Source organism: Eschrichtius robustus, chromosome 14 (assembly GCF_028021215.1).
Source record: "Eschrichtius robustus isolate mEscRob2 chromosome 14, mEscRob2.pri, whole genome shotgun sequence".
NCBI classification, from domain to species: Eukaryota; Metazoa; Chordata; class Mammalia; order Artiodactyla; family Eschrichtiidae; genus Eschrichtius; species Eschrichtius robustus.
The window spans coordinates 8,505,315-8,522,042 of NC_090837.1; the positions used below are offsets into that span (position 1 = coordinate 8,505,315).

Consider the following 16,728-nt stretch of genomic DNA (forward strand, 5'->3'; position numbering starts at 1 on the left):
CCACGCGGCATGCGGGATCTTAGTTCCCCGAGCAGGAATGGAACCCGAGCCTCTGCAGTGGAAGTGCCGAGTTCTAACCATTGGACCACCAAAGAATTCCTTAACTTCTTTGCTTTTAAACGCAATCATTTTTGAATTTAATTTTAATTACTTTTAAATTAAATGAACAAACTGGGCAGCCCTCCTGGCCGTTCAGACCTTGCCCGCAAGCTTCGACTCACTTTCACTCGGTGCCAGTCCACGTGGACCGGGAACCCGCTCTCCTTCCGCAAGAGTTTCTGTAGGGACTCAGTCTTTAGGTGCACCGCCTTTGCCCCACCCTTCACAGTACTTCTAGGCATTTTGATTGGCTGTACTGCTCCCTCGTGCTCTGGTCTGGTTGCTCTGATTGGCCGACGGCGTGCCGTCGGGAGGATGCCAGTTTCCTGGGATACGGCGCCGGCGGGCGGAGGCCTAGGGCGGGTGGTGGCGTTCTCTGAGTGGGAACCTGGCTGCGGTGCGCACCAAGGCTCCTGGACTTAGTCCTGGGGCGCCATGGCCAGCGTCCACGAGAGCCTCTACTTCAACCCCATGATGACCAATGGGGTGGTGCACGCCAACGTGTTCGGTATCAAGGACTGGGTGACGCCGTATAAAATCGCGGTGCTGGTGCTGCTGAACGAGATGGGCCGCACTGGCGAGGGCGCCGTTAGCCTCATGGAGCGGCGGAGGCTCAACCAGCTGCTCCTGCCGCTGCTGCAGGTGAGGGGCTTCTGCTCATTCAGCAAACCCTTACTAAGCACCTGCTCTGTGCCGGACAGCTCCTTGGCTGGGGGCAAGGGGGTTCATCGGACACACTCTCTGCCGTGTAGGATCGCGAAAAATATAGTTAATACCACCAGCTAACACTTAGTGAGTACTTAACGATGGACCAGGCACTTTACATGCATTTTTTGGGGGGCAGTTTATATCTGGCTCCAGCATTTATTAGCTGAGTGACTGGGAGAAGAGTTATTTTCTCAGATCCTCCGTCTTCTGTAGAATGAGGCTACATGTAGGCCTGATCATTGGAGACACAGCTACAGGCTCTGTACCCTAGAGGACCGTAATAAGTGGTAACAATGACATAAAAGTAACAGCCAACATTGATTGAATACTTACTGTGTACTAAGCACTTTACATGTTTTATTTCATTTTGCAGACTGAGGTTGTAGCTCCACCACTTACCCGCTGTGCGACTTGGTCAAGTTCCATGACTTATTTGGGTCTTTGCTTTCTCTCTGTAAAATGAAAGCAATAATAGAAACTGTCATGTGGTGGCCGTATTAAGTTAGAAGATCCATGGGAATACTTTACAGTGTATGGCACATAGTAAATGCTCAGTCAATTTTAGCTATTTTCATTTTAATCTCATAGGGATAGGGCATGCACTTTCCCTTATATCAGTTGTGGTTTTTCCATTTATTTGTGTGATTATATGAGTGATGTCTCTCTCCCCTACTAGACTGTAACCTACATGAGGTCATTACTTTGTCCTACTTTTGTTCACCCTTGTATCCCCAAAGCCTAGTACTGTATAGTTTACAAAGGGCTTTTTTTAATCCATCACCTTTTTTGGGGCAGGGGGAGAAGGGGTACTGAGGACACAGGTTAAGTGGCTTGCCCAGTTAGTTAAGTAAAAGTAGTGGGGTGCCCATAACTTGCAGCTCCCAGTCCTATCTACATTACTATTATAAGTGCATTTCCCCATTATTCAAATAAAAGTCATAATACTAAAAAATTTGATAGAGAAAAGAAACAAAACAATAATTCTGGTGTCTTAACTTGTGTGTTTTTCTGCCTTTGTCCTTGCTGTTTTTTGTGTCTTGGATTCTCCTTCTGTTTTTTTTTGCCTGGCTAACTATTGTGTAGTTTATTTTGTTTTGTTTTGTTTTGGCGGCTGGGGGCGGGAGGGCGGGGAGCTGCGCTGCACAGCTTGCGGGATCTCAGCTCCCTGACCAGGGATGATTGAAGCCGGGCCACAGCAGTGAACACCCGGAATCCTAACCACTAGGCCACCAGGGAACTCCCTCTACTGTGTAGTTTTAATCAATGTGTATATAGAATTCGTCTAGCAAAATTCCAGCCTTTACTTATTTGCTTATTGTTTGGCTTTAAAAATTAGCTAATTTTTAACTACTCAACTAATACACGAAGATTCATTGTAAAAACTTTAAATGATGCTAAAATTGATGGAGTGAAAGGTTATGGTTTAATGCAGGCCCTCTAATCCTGTTCCCTCTTAGAGATTATCACGGTTAATGTTCCTTCATTCAACTATTTATTTGTTTATAAAATTTATTTATTTATTAATTTATTTATTTTTGGCTGCATTGGGTCTTCATTGCTGCCTGTGGGCTTTCTCTAGTTGTGGCGAGCGGGGGCTACTCTTTGTTGCAGTGCGTGGGCTTCTCATTGTGGTGGCTTCTCTTGTTGCGGAGCATGGGCTTCAGTAGTTGTGGCATGCAGGCTTAGTAGTTGTGGCGCATGGGCTTAGTTGCTCTGTGGCATGTGGTATCTTCCCGGACCAGGGCTCGAACCCGTGTCTCCCTCATTGGCAGGCGGATTCTTAACCACTGCGCCACCAGGGAAGCCCCATTCAACTATTTATTGAGTAACAGTTCAGAATGGATCTTTCTAGACCTTTTGCTGTGTGTATCTGTATATAGATAGGTAGATGCATATGGTTATAAGTATATATACATATATCCTTTTAATTTAATTTCCCTTTTTTTTTTTTTACATGAATGCTACTTCTATTCTACAGCTTATTCCTTTCACTTAACAAGTCTTGGAGATCTTTTCTTGTCAGCATATTTGAGTAGATCTACTTCATTCTTTTCAACGACTGCATTGTTTTCCAAAGTAAGAAAAGAAACATAATTTAACTCATGCTTTTAATTAATATTAAAATTTGTAAATTAAAAATGAACTCTTTATTCATGGACCTATAGGTTCTTTTTAGTTTTTCTTCATTTCAAACAATGCACATGGAACATATTTGCCCCAGAAGTGGGATTGCTGGGTTATCCACATCTAAAATTGACCTACTGAACTTACTGTTCCCCAGATATTCAGTGTTTAGTTTTAAACCTCAGCTAGGTTGTAACCTTCTTGTTAGCTGAGGTTGCATACTTTCTGTCTCTAATGGTACCTTTTATGGACTTGGGCACATAGTATGACTGCCGACCTTACAGTGTTTTGGGGAGGATCAAATGAGATTATGTTTATGGAAAATAGGACCCCTGTGTTTGTATAATGTTCTCCAGGTTACGAAACAATTTGAATTATTTTACTTAATCTTTGCCACAACAAGGGAGGTTATTATTATCTCCATCTCACTGATGAAGTAAACTAGGGCTCAGGGAGGCTACAGCTTTGCCATGATTGCAACACTGAGAAGGAAGGAACCTCAGACTACAGATTCTACGCTTATTTTTGCATTTAAGTCATTCCTCCAACTAAAAGAGAATGCTATGCAAATGTGAAGTATTACTTTAGCGTTTTATGCAGATAGGTTTTTTTTCTCTTCCTGATTTGAGATTTCATATTTGGAATGATTGTAAAGCAGAGAGGTTGATAAATGAATTCATGTTTGTAGATGTTTATCAATCTCCAGCTCTTTAAAATTTTTCTGTAACCTTTCTATCTCTCCTTTACACAGGGCCCAGATATTACGCTGTCTAAACTTTACAAGTTAATTGAAGAATCTTGTCCTCAGCTGGCAAATTCAGTACAGATCAGGTAAGCTTCATTTTCTTCTGTATATATGAAAAGATGTCAAAGTAGATAAAAATTAGAAGAGGGCACATGGTGATTAATTCCTTAAAAAAAAAACTTTATTATTCTAGGTTGTTTTCTTAAGTACATGTATTTAGTTTTTTTTGAAAAATGGATAGCATTAAACATACTGCTTCAAAATTTATTATTCTGTACAGATCTACATTGCTCCTTTTAGTTGTTGCAGAGAATTTCATTTTTACTGGCTGATATGTAACTTTGAGAAATTTTATAATCAAGAAAACATCAGCAATGATACTTTCCAGAATATGGGAGTGACGTTTTGGATTATCAAATTTGTTTTGTGTGCCACCATTTTATATGAATCTCTGAATTGTTTTTAAAATAGATTTATTTTAGGTGATTGTGGAATATGAAATGTGGGAAGATGTTCAAAGGGCCTTCCTAAAATACACACCTCATTTTTCTTGTTCAGAATCAAACTGATGGCTGAAGGCGAATTGAAGGATATGGAACAATTTTTTGATGACCTTTCAGATTCTTTTTCTGGAACTGAACCAGAGGTTCACAAAACGAGTGTAGTAGGTATGAAGTTCTTCTAAGGAGAGCAGAGAATATTTTCACTGAAGTGAGCTGCTCTCTAAATCACATCTGTCGTTACTCTGCTGTATCTGAGCACACACAGTGGGGATGCTGGACATGTTATAGTTTGTATTCATCGCCTTGCCATTTTGACCTGTGTTTAAATAATTGTCTTGTGGAAAAGCATCTTCTGTTTTGTCTACTGTCGTCAGAGTGTTAGCCTGGTCGTGGAGCCTTTTAGGCTTCCTCAGCTCTTTCTCACAGGCCTCTGCTCACTTGTCCACATTGTACGACTGAGTCAGGGTCACCAACTAAACTTCATGAAGAGAGGTAAGTAAGAGTAGATTACTGATATAGTTTATAAGGCAAGGGTATATATGAAGCTTCTTGACACTTTTCTGTTAGCGGTATAGCCGTGCTCCATCCATCTGGCATTTTTTTCCTGGTAGTCTTTATGTTATTTACCATCAGTTATTTATTGATCTTCCATGTGCCAGGCTCTGGACTTTAAGAGAGACTGGAAACTTCCTCTTATGGAGATTGCTTTCTTGTGGTTGTGGGCAGAGGAGCAGGCAGACAGTAGAAAGTAAACTAATAGGATCACTTCAGATGTTGTAACAGTCACGGAGGGATACGTTGGCTGGATAAAGAGTGGAGTGCGGGTGGGAGGACTGAGCCTTTAATATAAAGAGACAATCAGCTTCGTAAAAGGTGGTGAAAGAAGATTCTATGTGGACGGGAACAGCAACTGCAAGTGTCTTTTTTTGTGTGTGATTATTTTGGAGGAAGAACCGCAACAAATAGTCATCAACTTTTTGTAGCCTGGATTTCAAGTTAATGCCTTCACCTCCTCTCTGTCTTGTTTCATAGGTTTATTCCTGCGTCACATGATCTTGGCCTACAGTAAGCTTTCTTTCAGTCAAGTGTTTAAGCTGTACACTGCCCTTCAGCAGTACTTCCAGAACGGTGAGAAAAAGACGGTGGAGGATGCTGATATGGAACTGGCCAGCAGAGAGGAGAGCGAAAGAAAAATGGAAAAAGAGGAACTTGATGTATCTATAAGGTAACTTGGGTTTTTCTGGCGGGAATCCCTTTCCTGTGAAATAGCATCATTATGGGAGCAGTAAATCCTCATTCATCCAGAGTTCATGTGCTGGCTGTCATCTTTTTGTCCCTCCAGATCCAGGAAGTTCACCCTTACGGGCTGCATCAGTAAGCTCCTTGCCCTCTAACTTCTGATTGAGAGGCACTGGTGGGAAATCCAGAGGGTCAAGGAGAGTGAGGTCAAGGTGTTGATTCACTGGCTCCCTTCCTTTGGGGTCACAGTGGGCTGGCTGTAGGGTCACAGCCTCTGTCAGGTGGCCTGCTCTGCATACCTCAGGGGCCTAGTAACTGGGAAGGTTTCCCAGGCCCGGTGCAGAAGGTGCCCCTCTATTACCAGCCCTGGGGACTCTGTTACCCGCTATGGCTTATCCATCCCCTGCCCCTATTTTTGTAACTGGCCCTTTATTAAACTCTTCTCAAATTACCCCGTTTGAATATGCCATTTGTTTTCTGCTGGGGCCCTGAGCAATAGTGTTCATTATATCAGAGTGAATTAACAATTGATTAATTCAGTGAAAATTTATTGAATGCCTCCTAAAGTTTAAGCCTGGGGATGTAGTGCCTCTGCTCACCTAGTTGTTTAAGCTCAGAGCCTAGGCGTGTCCCTGCGTCCTGCCCCTCCTTCACCCCTGCAGCCAGTCCTTCCGCAGATGCAGCCGATCCTTCCTTCTCAATGTGTTTGGAATTAGTTCACTTCTCTCCATCGCCACTGCTTCCCCTGTGGTCTAAGCACCGAATCTCTTTCCTGGATGACTGCTCTAGCCTCCTGACTGCTTTCCTTGCCTCCACTCTTGTCTCCTTACTATCAGTTTTTCCTGCAGCATCCAAGGGAACCATTATCATGTAAATCACACCACGTGTTCTTATGCCCCAAACCCTCCTGGACTATACATGGAATTTAGACAGAAATCTGAGCTACTGTGGCCTCATTACCTGCATGATCTGGCCCCTGTCATCTTCCCTACCTCTTTCTCCTTACTTTCCCTTCACTGTCAGAGTCTGACTGCTCTGGCTTGCTTTCAGTTTCCTCAATACCAAGCCGAGATCTGCCTCAGGGTGCCTGGCAGGCTGTCCCTGGCTTCTCATCTCACTCACTCCCTTTCACCATTCAGATCTCAGCTCCCGTGTCCTCACACAGGCCTTCCCTGACCACATGTCTGAAGTAACCTTCATCCTAAATACTTCCAGCTTCTTTATTTCCTCCATAGCTCTCCTCACTAAGTAACTTTTTGCATTTATTTACTTAGACTCATTTGTATTTGTCTTTGCACCCCTTCAAGAGCTAAGACCCTTCTCTGTCGTATTTCACCTCATTTTCCTCAGTGCTTGGCTTGTAATGTCTGTGAATATGTGTTGGATGAATGAATGCAGAGAATCAGAACACATCATTCATCGCCCACACTGGTAACTGGCCCCATAAAACACTTTGTATTGACTTCCCTTCACTGTCTCACGTCCCCTCTCCCCAGCTGTTACCTGGGATCACCTCCCAAATAGACTACTTATATTTGGAGGGAAAAACACATAAAGAGTGTGTGTGTGTGTGTGTGTGTGTGTGTGTGTGTGTGTGTGTTTTGTATTTCCTGATCTCAGGGAGCCCACAGTCTGGTGAGGAAGACTGGCACCCAAACAGATCACTACAAGTAACAATGTGTTCAGAACTCTGAGAGAAGTAAGCCCCACCTGCCCTATGTAGGCTGGCTAACCCCCTTGGGGGCTGGGGGTGGTCTGTGTATGTAGTCAGAGAATATTTCCCTGCAGTTCCTATGAGTGGCCTTTGTACACTTATGTGATTTGTTCAGCATACTCTGGGAGCAAGAAGATTGTAGTACCAGTAAGTACTTCCAAATACTCAAGAGTTGCTCACAGAGGCTTCTCATCTAGTGGAAAGGCAGTACCTTGTAGGGTTGAGTCTGGCCCTGGAGTCAGACCCCTGGATTTGAATTCTGGCTCCTCCACTTATTCCCTTAAGACCTTGGGCAAGTCACCCTCTCTGTACCTCAGTTTTCTCATCTGCAAAATGGGGCTCATGTCACCTCCTCAGAAGGTTATTTTGAGAATTAAATGATAAATCTATATGAAGTGTTTAGAACTGTGCCTTTAAACATTTGACAAATATTCACTATTCTTCTTCTTCTCTAATTTCTATTTTGTTTAATTCCCCTGAGGAAGGCTTCCAGGAAACAATGTAATCTTTGTCCTAGCTACTTTATATGCTTAAAGTAGCAGAATGTCAATTATTCAGAAATGTTAAAATTCAAACTTTTCTTATTTAGGTTTGACTTTCTCCTAAATTAATCTGATTTAATTAGGTCTAACTGCATCATTTTGTTTTTATTCTAATCTAAGAATTCATTTGTGTGTAATAATAGTGTGTATACTGTTAAGGTGTATGGTTTCAGAAAATAGTGTGCATTTAGTAAACTGAATTTCATCACTGAAATAGAAGAAATGTATTATTTAAATATTATTCTACTTAAGTATTATAATTCTTTGTCCAAAAAGAAATGATTTTTACTTGTTATAGGATTTTTAAAATTTCATAATGTATATTTACATATATTTCTTGATTCTTTTAAAAAGGAAAATTTCATTTTTTTCTTTCTGTGTTCTTTTCTAGTGTTTTATTGCATTATGAGAGGCTTCTCACTTTAGCCCTTTCATTTTCTTCCTTCCTTTCTTCCTTTCTTTCTTCCCTCCCTCCCTCCCCTCCTTTCTTAGTTATTAGAATGTTTTTAGATCTTGCTTTCTTCAGGGAAATTATTTTTCTTGCCCTAGAAATTTGTATTAAAATTAGAAAGGCCAGAGTAACACTGACTAGCTTGCAACTCTCCCATCCTACAATGAAATTACTACTGTTTGAAAAAGGGGGACCCACCTATTAATTTAGAAGGGAGGGAATAAATATTCAGTGAACGAATGTTTATCAGGTGTTTTTAAAAAATCCAATTACAGAAGAAAGTACAGACTGACATTTAGCTTCAGCTTTTCATTTGCTCGTTGTTGCTACAGGGCAGCATTTGTTTCCTGCAATAAGAGCGGGGGGCTTACAGGGTTACAGCTTGTGAGTTTGCAGCGGAGGCTACTAGTCTGCAAGCTGCTGGAACTACATCTTCTCTGTGCTTCTAAAAAGACCTAAGAAAAGTAGAAGTTCTCTGGCATTTCTTCACGTGCCAGTGATTTAATATAAATCTCCCAAATTCATTAATTCATTCAGCAAATACTTATTCAGTGCTTCTGGTGTGCCAAGCACTATGCTAGCTGCTATGTTGTCAGCGCAGAGGAGAAAGTCCCTGTCCTCATGGAGTTATGTGGGGAGGGTCAGGTAATCGAGAGGTAACTAAATTAATAAATAATGTAACTTCAGAGAGCGTCAGTGCAGGAAAGGAATGACTGGGACACAGGGGTACAGAATAACTGTGGGGTGCTGTCAGGGAAGGGCCCTTTAAGACTGGGAGCTAGGTGACGAAGGAGCCAGCCCCGAGAAGAGTTGCCAGAGCACATGCAGACTCACAGCTCCCAAGACAGGACAAGCTGACATATTGGAGGGACAGACGGAGGACAGTGTGGCCTGAGCACACAAGTCAGGAGGAGGGGTTGGATCACCGCGCCGGTCACGCACCTCAGAAGGGTTCAGGTCCTCATGGCCTCCTGGGTGTTTAGTAACTGTTCCCAATCTCAGTCCTTCCCCTCCCCTGCTTTTGTCTTGTCATCACCCTGCTCAGAAGTCTCCAGAGATTCACAAAGTCTCCCAGCCTGCTATTTGAGGCCTTCTACAGTTGACCTTTCTGACCTTAATTTCTGTTCCTCAACTTGGATCCTTTACCCCAGCCAGCCACGTGTGCTTGTATCCCTCTAACAGGCCAGGCATTTTCCCATTCTGCATCTTTTGGTTTCCTTTCCTGGAATGCCTTCTTCCTTCCTCGTCATTTCTTCACTCCTTGCCAACTTTCAGGGTCCTCACCACTTCAGCTGGAGTGATTTCTCCCTTTTCTAAGTGCAGAGATCATATTAATTCTTGGTATTTATTGTTTATTGCCATCTTTTCACGTGGGCTGGTCTTAACCTTCACCAAGACTGTAAGCCCATTAAGACATTTTCTTGGGGGACCTAGACTTGTGTTTTATGCATCGCAAGTGCATAAACACCCCAGTTTGTTGATTGTTTAATCCTATGTTATATTTTTAAAATTTCAGTTATAGTGGGTGATTTGAGCCCTTTAGAGGAGTTTCCAGAGTCCTTTTGAGAATCTGATGAATGCCATGTACTATCCCCACATTAAAAATGCATATTTTACATACAGTTTTACAAGGTTCATGGGCTCCTAAAGCCCATCCATGGACCCAGGTTAAAAGCCTTTGATGTATAGCACTTGTAAGTCTAAAATTCTGTCTCAACTGGTAATGGGATTCATAAACAAGGTATACTTGAGTCCTTTTCCTAAAGGAGTAACCCCCTTCCTAAATTGAATACATTTGTGGCTTTTTTTTTTTTTAATTTATTTATTTGGCTGCGCTGGGTCTTAGTTGTGGCCCTCGGGATCTTCGTTGCCACGTACAGGACCTTTAGTTGTGGCATGCCAGGCTTTTAGTTGCGGCATGCGGGGTTTAGTTCCCTGACCAGGGATCGAACCTGGGCTCCCTGAATTGGGAGCATGGAGTCTTAGCCACTCGACCACCAGGGAAGTCCCCCTTTGTGGCTTTTTAAGAGTTACTTTCTCTGGCATGTGTTTGAGGCCCTGAGGAGGCAAAGAAGGAGTCAGTAAAAGGATGGTTTGGGCCATGGTATTTTTACTTGCTCTTCCCAAGCTTGTTCACGTCGGCCACTGTTGCCACCATGGAAGCCAGAGCCAATCTTGTTCTTCATTTATAGCAAATGTGTTTGCCTTCATTTGTAGCAATTTTGCTTTATGTGATTCTGGTTTTCTCTTTCTGTTTTATTAACCTTATTGTTCTTGTGTCCTGTGTTATAAGCTACCTCAAATCTTTTTGGGGGGAAGGGTTTAAGTAAATAAAGCATTTGGTAACAGTGAGCATCATGGACCTTAGAGGAGGGTGGGACTGGGAGTGGTGTGTCCCATTTCATTCAGATCCTTGTCTGTCTCTAGCCTTTTTGTGTATAGTCATATTTATTTCAAGCCTTGGGCTTACTTTCTTTGAAGGATATGTTAAGAGAAAAGGGCTTCTTATTGCCCAGACACTTAGCTGTTTTCCATTTGAGAACTTGGCCTGTGAATTTTCTTTCCATTTCCCTCTAGGTCACTGTTATTTCGCTGATCTTTGTTATGCTGGTCAGGGCTGGTCCTTGGCAGCTCCGATACCTGTAGAATCTGATATGCTTGCTGCCTTGTATCAGAAATGTAACCAAGAGAATATTAGAGCAGCTCTTGCCAAAGTGTTTTCTGTGGAACGCTACTGCTTCTTGAGAGATGTGAGGAAAGGATTCTTCATTCAAATGAGTTTGGTAAATGGTACATTAAACAAAAGTGAATAAAGTGTCTCTCTGTTGGATTTCTCTAATGTGTATCATGAATCTCCCAAGGAAGAGAGGGTGTACAGCTTTCCCCAAGTGATTTAACCTCAGCAGCATTTTTTTTTTCTTTTGGAATACCTGTTTACATATTGTTTGCATGAAACAGTTTGAGAACTGCTGTATTAGACACAGAGTGCTTATAAAAATATTATTGATGAGTAAATATTGATTTTTCTACTTATTGTAATCCTGTATAGAGAAGCCATTTATTCAGTCATGTGGCAAAAGGGTATTATTCATACTTTGCTCTCAAAAATAAGACTGTTTGTGCATGTATAGATTTCTCAAGTCTAGATTTATATAAGTATATTTCTTGTTTGTTGGTTCTGTGTGATCTAAACTTCTAGGCAAATGGTTATTTCTTAGATAAGTCCTCTTTTTCTTGTTCTTGAATACAGCACCATCTTATATGTGTAGCGAGGAGTTAGAGACTTTTTATTCATTCATTTCCCAAACTCTGAGTGCCCACTGTGTGCCTGGGCACGGACTGGGTGTTCATATACAAATATAGGTACGAACAGCCAGTGTGGCAGTGCTAGATGCAGTGATCCCCATCTCTGGGAGACAGTGGGAGCTCAAATGAGAGAGGTCAGGATAGATTCTTGGAGGATATGACACTTGAGGTATTCTTGAATGACGGATGGTACAACAGTGCAACAGTGGATGGAAAATGTGCCCTGCAGGTTGAGGAAGCAGGGGGGCATCTTGGCATGATAGGAGACTGTAAGGAGTTCATCAGGGCTGGGGTGTGGGTGAGAAAGAGAAGGCAGAGGAGAGAGGTAGGAGCACTTAGGAAGCATTGCACCTGCCCTGCTAAGCAGTGCAGACTTTATTCTGGAAGGTGATGAGATACCACAGGAGGGCTTTAAATCAGGGACGATAGACTTGCATTTTAGAAAGATCATGCTGGAGGCTATGTACAGTTGAGATCTACATCTGTCCATAATTGTATCATGTGAACTTCGGCAGGTCATTCAACATCACTTTTTAAGCATGCCTTTTCTATTCCCGAGAAGAGAGAATTAATTTTAAAAGTTTTTTAACTTTTCTGATGAAGAATCTATTTGACTTTGTAAAGCATTATCATTTTCACTATTGTGTAATTCTTTATTAGTTTGGATTTGTTTTTTTCCAGAGAAGAGGAGGTATCTTGCAGTGGGCCTCTGTCCCAAAAACAAGCAGAATTTTTTCTTTCTCAACAGGTATGTTCTGTAATTGGTCATGAATTTTTTTTTTTAATCCTGTGACATTATATGTCATGGCATATATTTGTTATGTGAGTAGGTTTATTAGTGAAGCAGCATTCTTCTTATTCTTGGTCAGTTTTTCTTTACTAACAATGCAGTTGTAGCTATGTGTCCCTTCCTATTTTCTGTGTGATTTTATTTCTCTGTTAGGGTCATAATGCATGTTCATTTAGTAATGGTGTGTGACTAACACAGCCCAAAAATGTGATTTAGAAGACTTCCCTTTTCCCCAACACTTTATCATGGACATTTTCAAACAGAAATACAAATTGAAAAGCATTATATAGTGAATGCCCATATACGCATCATCTAGATCCTACAATTAATATTTTGCTCTGTTTATCATATATCTACCCATATAGCCACCATTTCATCTTATTTTTTGATACATTTCAAGTTGCAAGCATCGGTACACTTTTACCCCAGACATTTCTTACTGGTGTTTTTGAGCCATACTTTTTCCTTTTTTTTGGTCATATAAGCTGAATGTTTTTCTCCCATGTTATTTTCAGCATAGAATTTTGATTTTTGCTCTACTTTTCTAGTTTTCCCTATTTTTGTTATTAATTTTCTTTCTGCAGAAAGACATAATGTTTAGATCTAGATGCAGGTGATAAAATCACCCCTGCAGATGAATTTTAAACAGATTAGAAAAACTCATCTAGACACTTGGTTAACTGTAGAGGAAAAAATAGACCTGGATCTGCACCTCATCTTTGCACCTCAGTACTTTACACGTGGATTAAAGGCTTAACTAAACATTTAAGGTTATAATTAGACCAGGAGGAACTACATATTAACTTTTTTTTTTTGAATTTTATTTTATTTATTTTTTTATACAGCAGGTTCTTATTAGTCATCCATTTTATATACATCAGTGTATACACGTCAATCCCAATCGCCCAGTTCATCCCACCACCCCCACCCCCCCACGGCTTTCCCCCCCTTGGTGTCCATACGTTTGTTCTCTACATCTGTGTCTCAATTTTTGCCCTGCAGACTGGTTCATCTGTACCATTTTTCTAGGTTCCACATATATGCATTAATATGCGATATTTGTTTTTCTCTTTCTGACTTACTTAACTCTGTATGACAGTCTCTAGATTCATCCATGTCTCTACGAATGACCCAATTTCGTTCCTTTTTATGGCTGAGTAATATTCCATTGTATATATGTACCACATCTTCTTTATCCACTCGTCTGTCCATGAGCATTTAGGTTGCTTCCATGACCTGGCTATTGTAAATAGTGCTGCAATGAACATTGGGGTGCATGTGTCTTTTTGAATTATGGTTTTCTCTGGGTATATGCCCAGTAGAGGGATTGCTGGGTCATGTGGTAATTCTACTTTTAGTTTTTTAAGGAACCTCCATACTGTTCTCCATAGTGGCTGTATCAATTTACATTCCCACCAACAGTGCAAGAGGGTTCCCTTTTCTCCACACCCTCTCCAGCATTTGTCGTTTGTAGATTTTCTGATGATGCCCATTCTAACTGGTGTGAGGTGATACCTCATTGTAGTTTTGATTTGCATTTCTCTAATAATTAGTGATGTTGAGCAGCTTTTCATGTGCTTCTTGGCTGTGTGTATGTCCTCTTTGGAGAAATGTCTATTTAGGTATTCTGCCCATTTTTTGATTGGGTTGCTTGTTTCTTTAATATTGAGCTGCATGAGCTGTTTATATATTTTGGAGATTAATCCTTTGTCCGTTGATTCGTTTGCAAATATTTTCTCCCATTCTGAGGGTTGTCTTTTCATCTTGTTTGTAGTTTCCTTTGCTTTGCAAAAGCTTTTAAGTTTCATTAGGTCCCATTTGTTTATTTTTGTTTTTATTTCCATTACTCTAGGATGTGGATCAAAAAGGATCTTGCTGTGATTTATGTCAAAGAGTGTTCTTCCTATGTTTTCCTCTAAGAGTTTTATAGTGTCCGGTCCTACATTTAGGTCTCTAATCCATTTTGAGTTTATTTTTGTATATGGTGTTAGGGAGTGTTCTAATTTCATTCTTTTACATATAGCTGTCCAGTTTTCCCAGCACCACTTATTGAAGAGACTGTCTTTTCTGCATTGTATATCTTTGCCTCCTTTGTCTTAGATTAGTTGACCATAGGTGTGTGGGTTTATCTCGGGGCTTTCTATCCTGTTCCATTGATCTATATTTCTGTTTTTGTGCCAGTACCATATTGTCTTGATTACTGTAGCTTTGTAGTGTAGTCTGAAGTCAGGGAATCTGATTCCTCCAGCTCCGTTTTTTTCCCTCAAGACTGCTTTGGCTATTCAGGGTCTTTTGTGTCTCCATACAAATTTTAAGATTTTTTGTTCTAGTTCTGTAAAAAATGCCATTGGTAATTTGATAGGGATTGCATTGAATCTGTAGATTGCTTTGGGTAGTATAGTCATTTTCACAATATTGATTCTTCCAATCCAAGAACATGGTATATCTCTCCATCTGTTGATATCATCTTTAATTTCTTTCATCAGTGTCTTATAGTTTTCTGCATACAGGTCTTTTGTCTCCCTAGGTAGGTTTATTCCTAAGTATTTTATTCTTTTTGTTGAAATGGTAGATGGGAGTGTCTCCTTAATTTCTCTTTCAGATTTTTCATCATTAGTGTATAGGAATGCAAGAGATTTCTGTGCATTAATTTTGTATCCTGCAACTTTGCCAAATTCATTGATTAGCTCTAGTAGTTTTCTGGTGGCATCTTTAGGATTCTCTATGTATAGTATCATGTCATCTGCAAACTGTGACAGTTTTACTTCTTCTTTTCCAATTTGTATTCCTTTTATTTCTTTTTCTTCTCTGATTGCCGTGGCTAGGACTTCCAAGACTATGTTGAATAATAGTGGTGAGAGTGGACATCCTTGTCTTGTTCCTGATCTTAGAGGAAATGCTTTCAGTTTTCCACCATTGAGAATGATGTTTGCTGTGGGTTTGTTGTATATGGCCTTTATTATGTTGAAGTAGGTTCTCTCTATGCCCACTTTCTGGAGAGTTTTTATCATAAATGGGTGTTGAATTTTGTCAAAAGATTTTTCTGCATCTGTTGAGATGATCATATGGTTTTTATTCTTCAATTTGTTAATATGGTGTAGCACATGGATTGATTTGCGTATATTGAAGAATCCTTGCATCCCTGGGATAAATCCCACTTGATCATGGTGTATGATCCTTTTAATGTGTTGTTGGATTCTGTTTGCTAGTATTTTGTTGAGGATTTTTGCATCTATATTCATCAATGATATTGGTCTGTAATTTTCTTTTTTTGTAGTACCTTTGTCTGGTTTTGTTATCAGGGTGATGGTGGCCTCACAGAATGTGTTTGGGAATGTTCCTTCCTCCCCAGTTTTTTGGAAGAGTTTGAGAAGGATGGGTGTTAGCTCTTCTCTACATGTTTGGTAGAATTCACCTGTGAAGCCATCTGGTCCTGGACTTTTGTTTGTTGGAAGATTTTTAATCACAGTTTCAATTTCATTACTTGTGACTAGTCTGTTCATATTTTCTTTTTCTTCCTGGTTCAGTCTTGGAAGGTTATCCCTTTCTAAGAACTTGTCCATTTCTTCCAGGTTCTCCATTTTATTGGCATAGAGTTGCTTGTAGTATTCTCTTAGGATGCTTTGTATTTCTGCAGTGTCTGCTGTAACTTCTCCTTTTTCATTTCTAATTTTATTGATTTGAGTCCTCTCCCTCTTTTTCTTGATGAGTCTGGCTAATGGTTTATCAATTTTGTTTATCTTCTCAAAGAACCAGCTTTTAGTTTTATTGATCTTTGCTATTGTTTTCTTTGTTTCTATTTCATTTATTTCTGCTCTGATCTTTATGATTTCTTTCCTTCTGCTAACTTTGGGTTTTGTTTCTTCTTTCTCTAGTTCCTTTAGGTGTAAGGTTAGGTTGTTTATTTGAGATTTTTCTTGTATCTTGAGGTAGGCTTGTATTAATATAAACTTCCCTCTTAGAACTGCTTTTGCTGCATCCCATAGGTTTTGGATTGTCGTGTTTTCATTATCATTTGTCTCTAGGTGTTTTTTGATTTCTTCAGTGATCTCTTGGTTATTTAGTAATGTATTGTTTAGCCTCCATGTGTTTGTGTTTTTTACGTTTTTTTCTCTGTAATTGATTTCTAATCTCATAGCGTTGTGGTCAGAAAAGATGCTTGATATGATTTCAATTTTCTTAAATTTACCAAGGCTTGATTTGTGACCCAAGATGTGATCTATCCTGGAGAATGTTCTGTGCGCACTTGAGAAGAACGTGTAATCTGCTGTTTTTGGATGGAATGTCCTATAAATATCAATTAAACCTATCTGGTCTATTGTGTCATTTAAAGCTTGTGTTTCCTTGTTCATTTTCTGTTTGGATGATCTGTCCATTGGTGTAAGTGAGGTGTTAAAGTCCCCCACTATTATTGTGTTACTGTCGATTTCCTCTTTTATAGCTGTTAGCAGTTGCCTTATGTATTGAGGTGCTCCTATGTTGGGTGCATATATATTTATAATTGTTA

General features: G+C 40.3%; 1 protein-coding gene across 3 annotated transcripts in view; it reads left to right on the plus strand.

Annotated features, from left to right (window-relative positions):
• Positions 1-445: 445 nt before the first annotated feature.
• Positions 446-16,728, plus strand: part of ANAPC5 (anaphase promoting complex subunit 5) — a 40,059-nt gene continuing 23,776 nt past the window's right edge. Inside the window, exons 1-5 of one of the 3 annotated variants that reach the window (XM_068563408.1) lie at positions 446-741; positions 3,683-3,762; positions 4,235-4,344; positions 5,212-5,404; positions 12,092-12,179. In XM_068563408.1, the coding sequence (XP_068419509.1) occupies positions 535-741; positions 3,683-3,762; positions 4,235-4,344; positions 5,212-5,404; positions 12,092-12,179 (678 nt within the window). In that variant the 5' untranslated portion in view covers positions 446-534. The other 2 variants (XM_068563409.1, XM_068563410.1) reach the window with 2 other exon arrangements.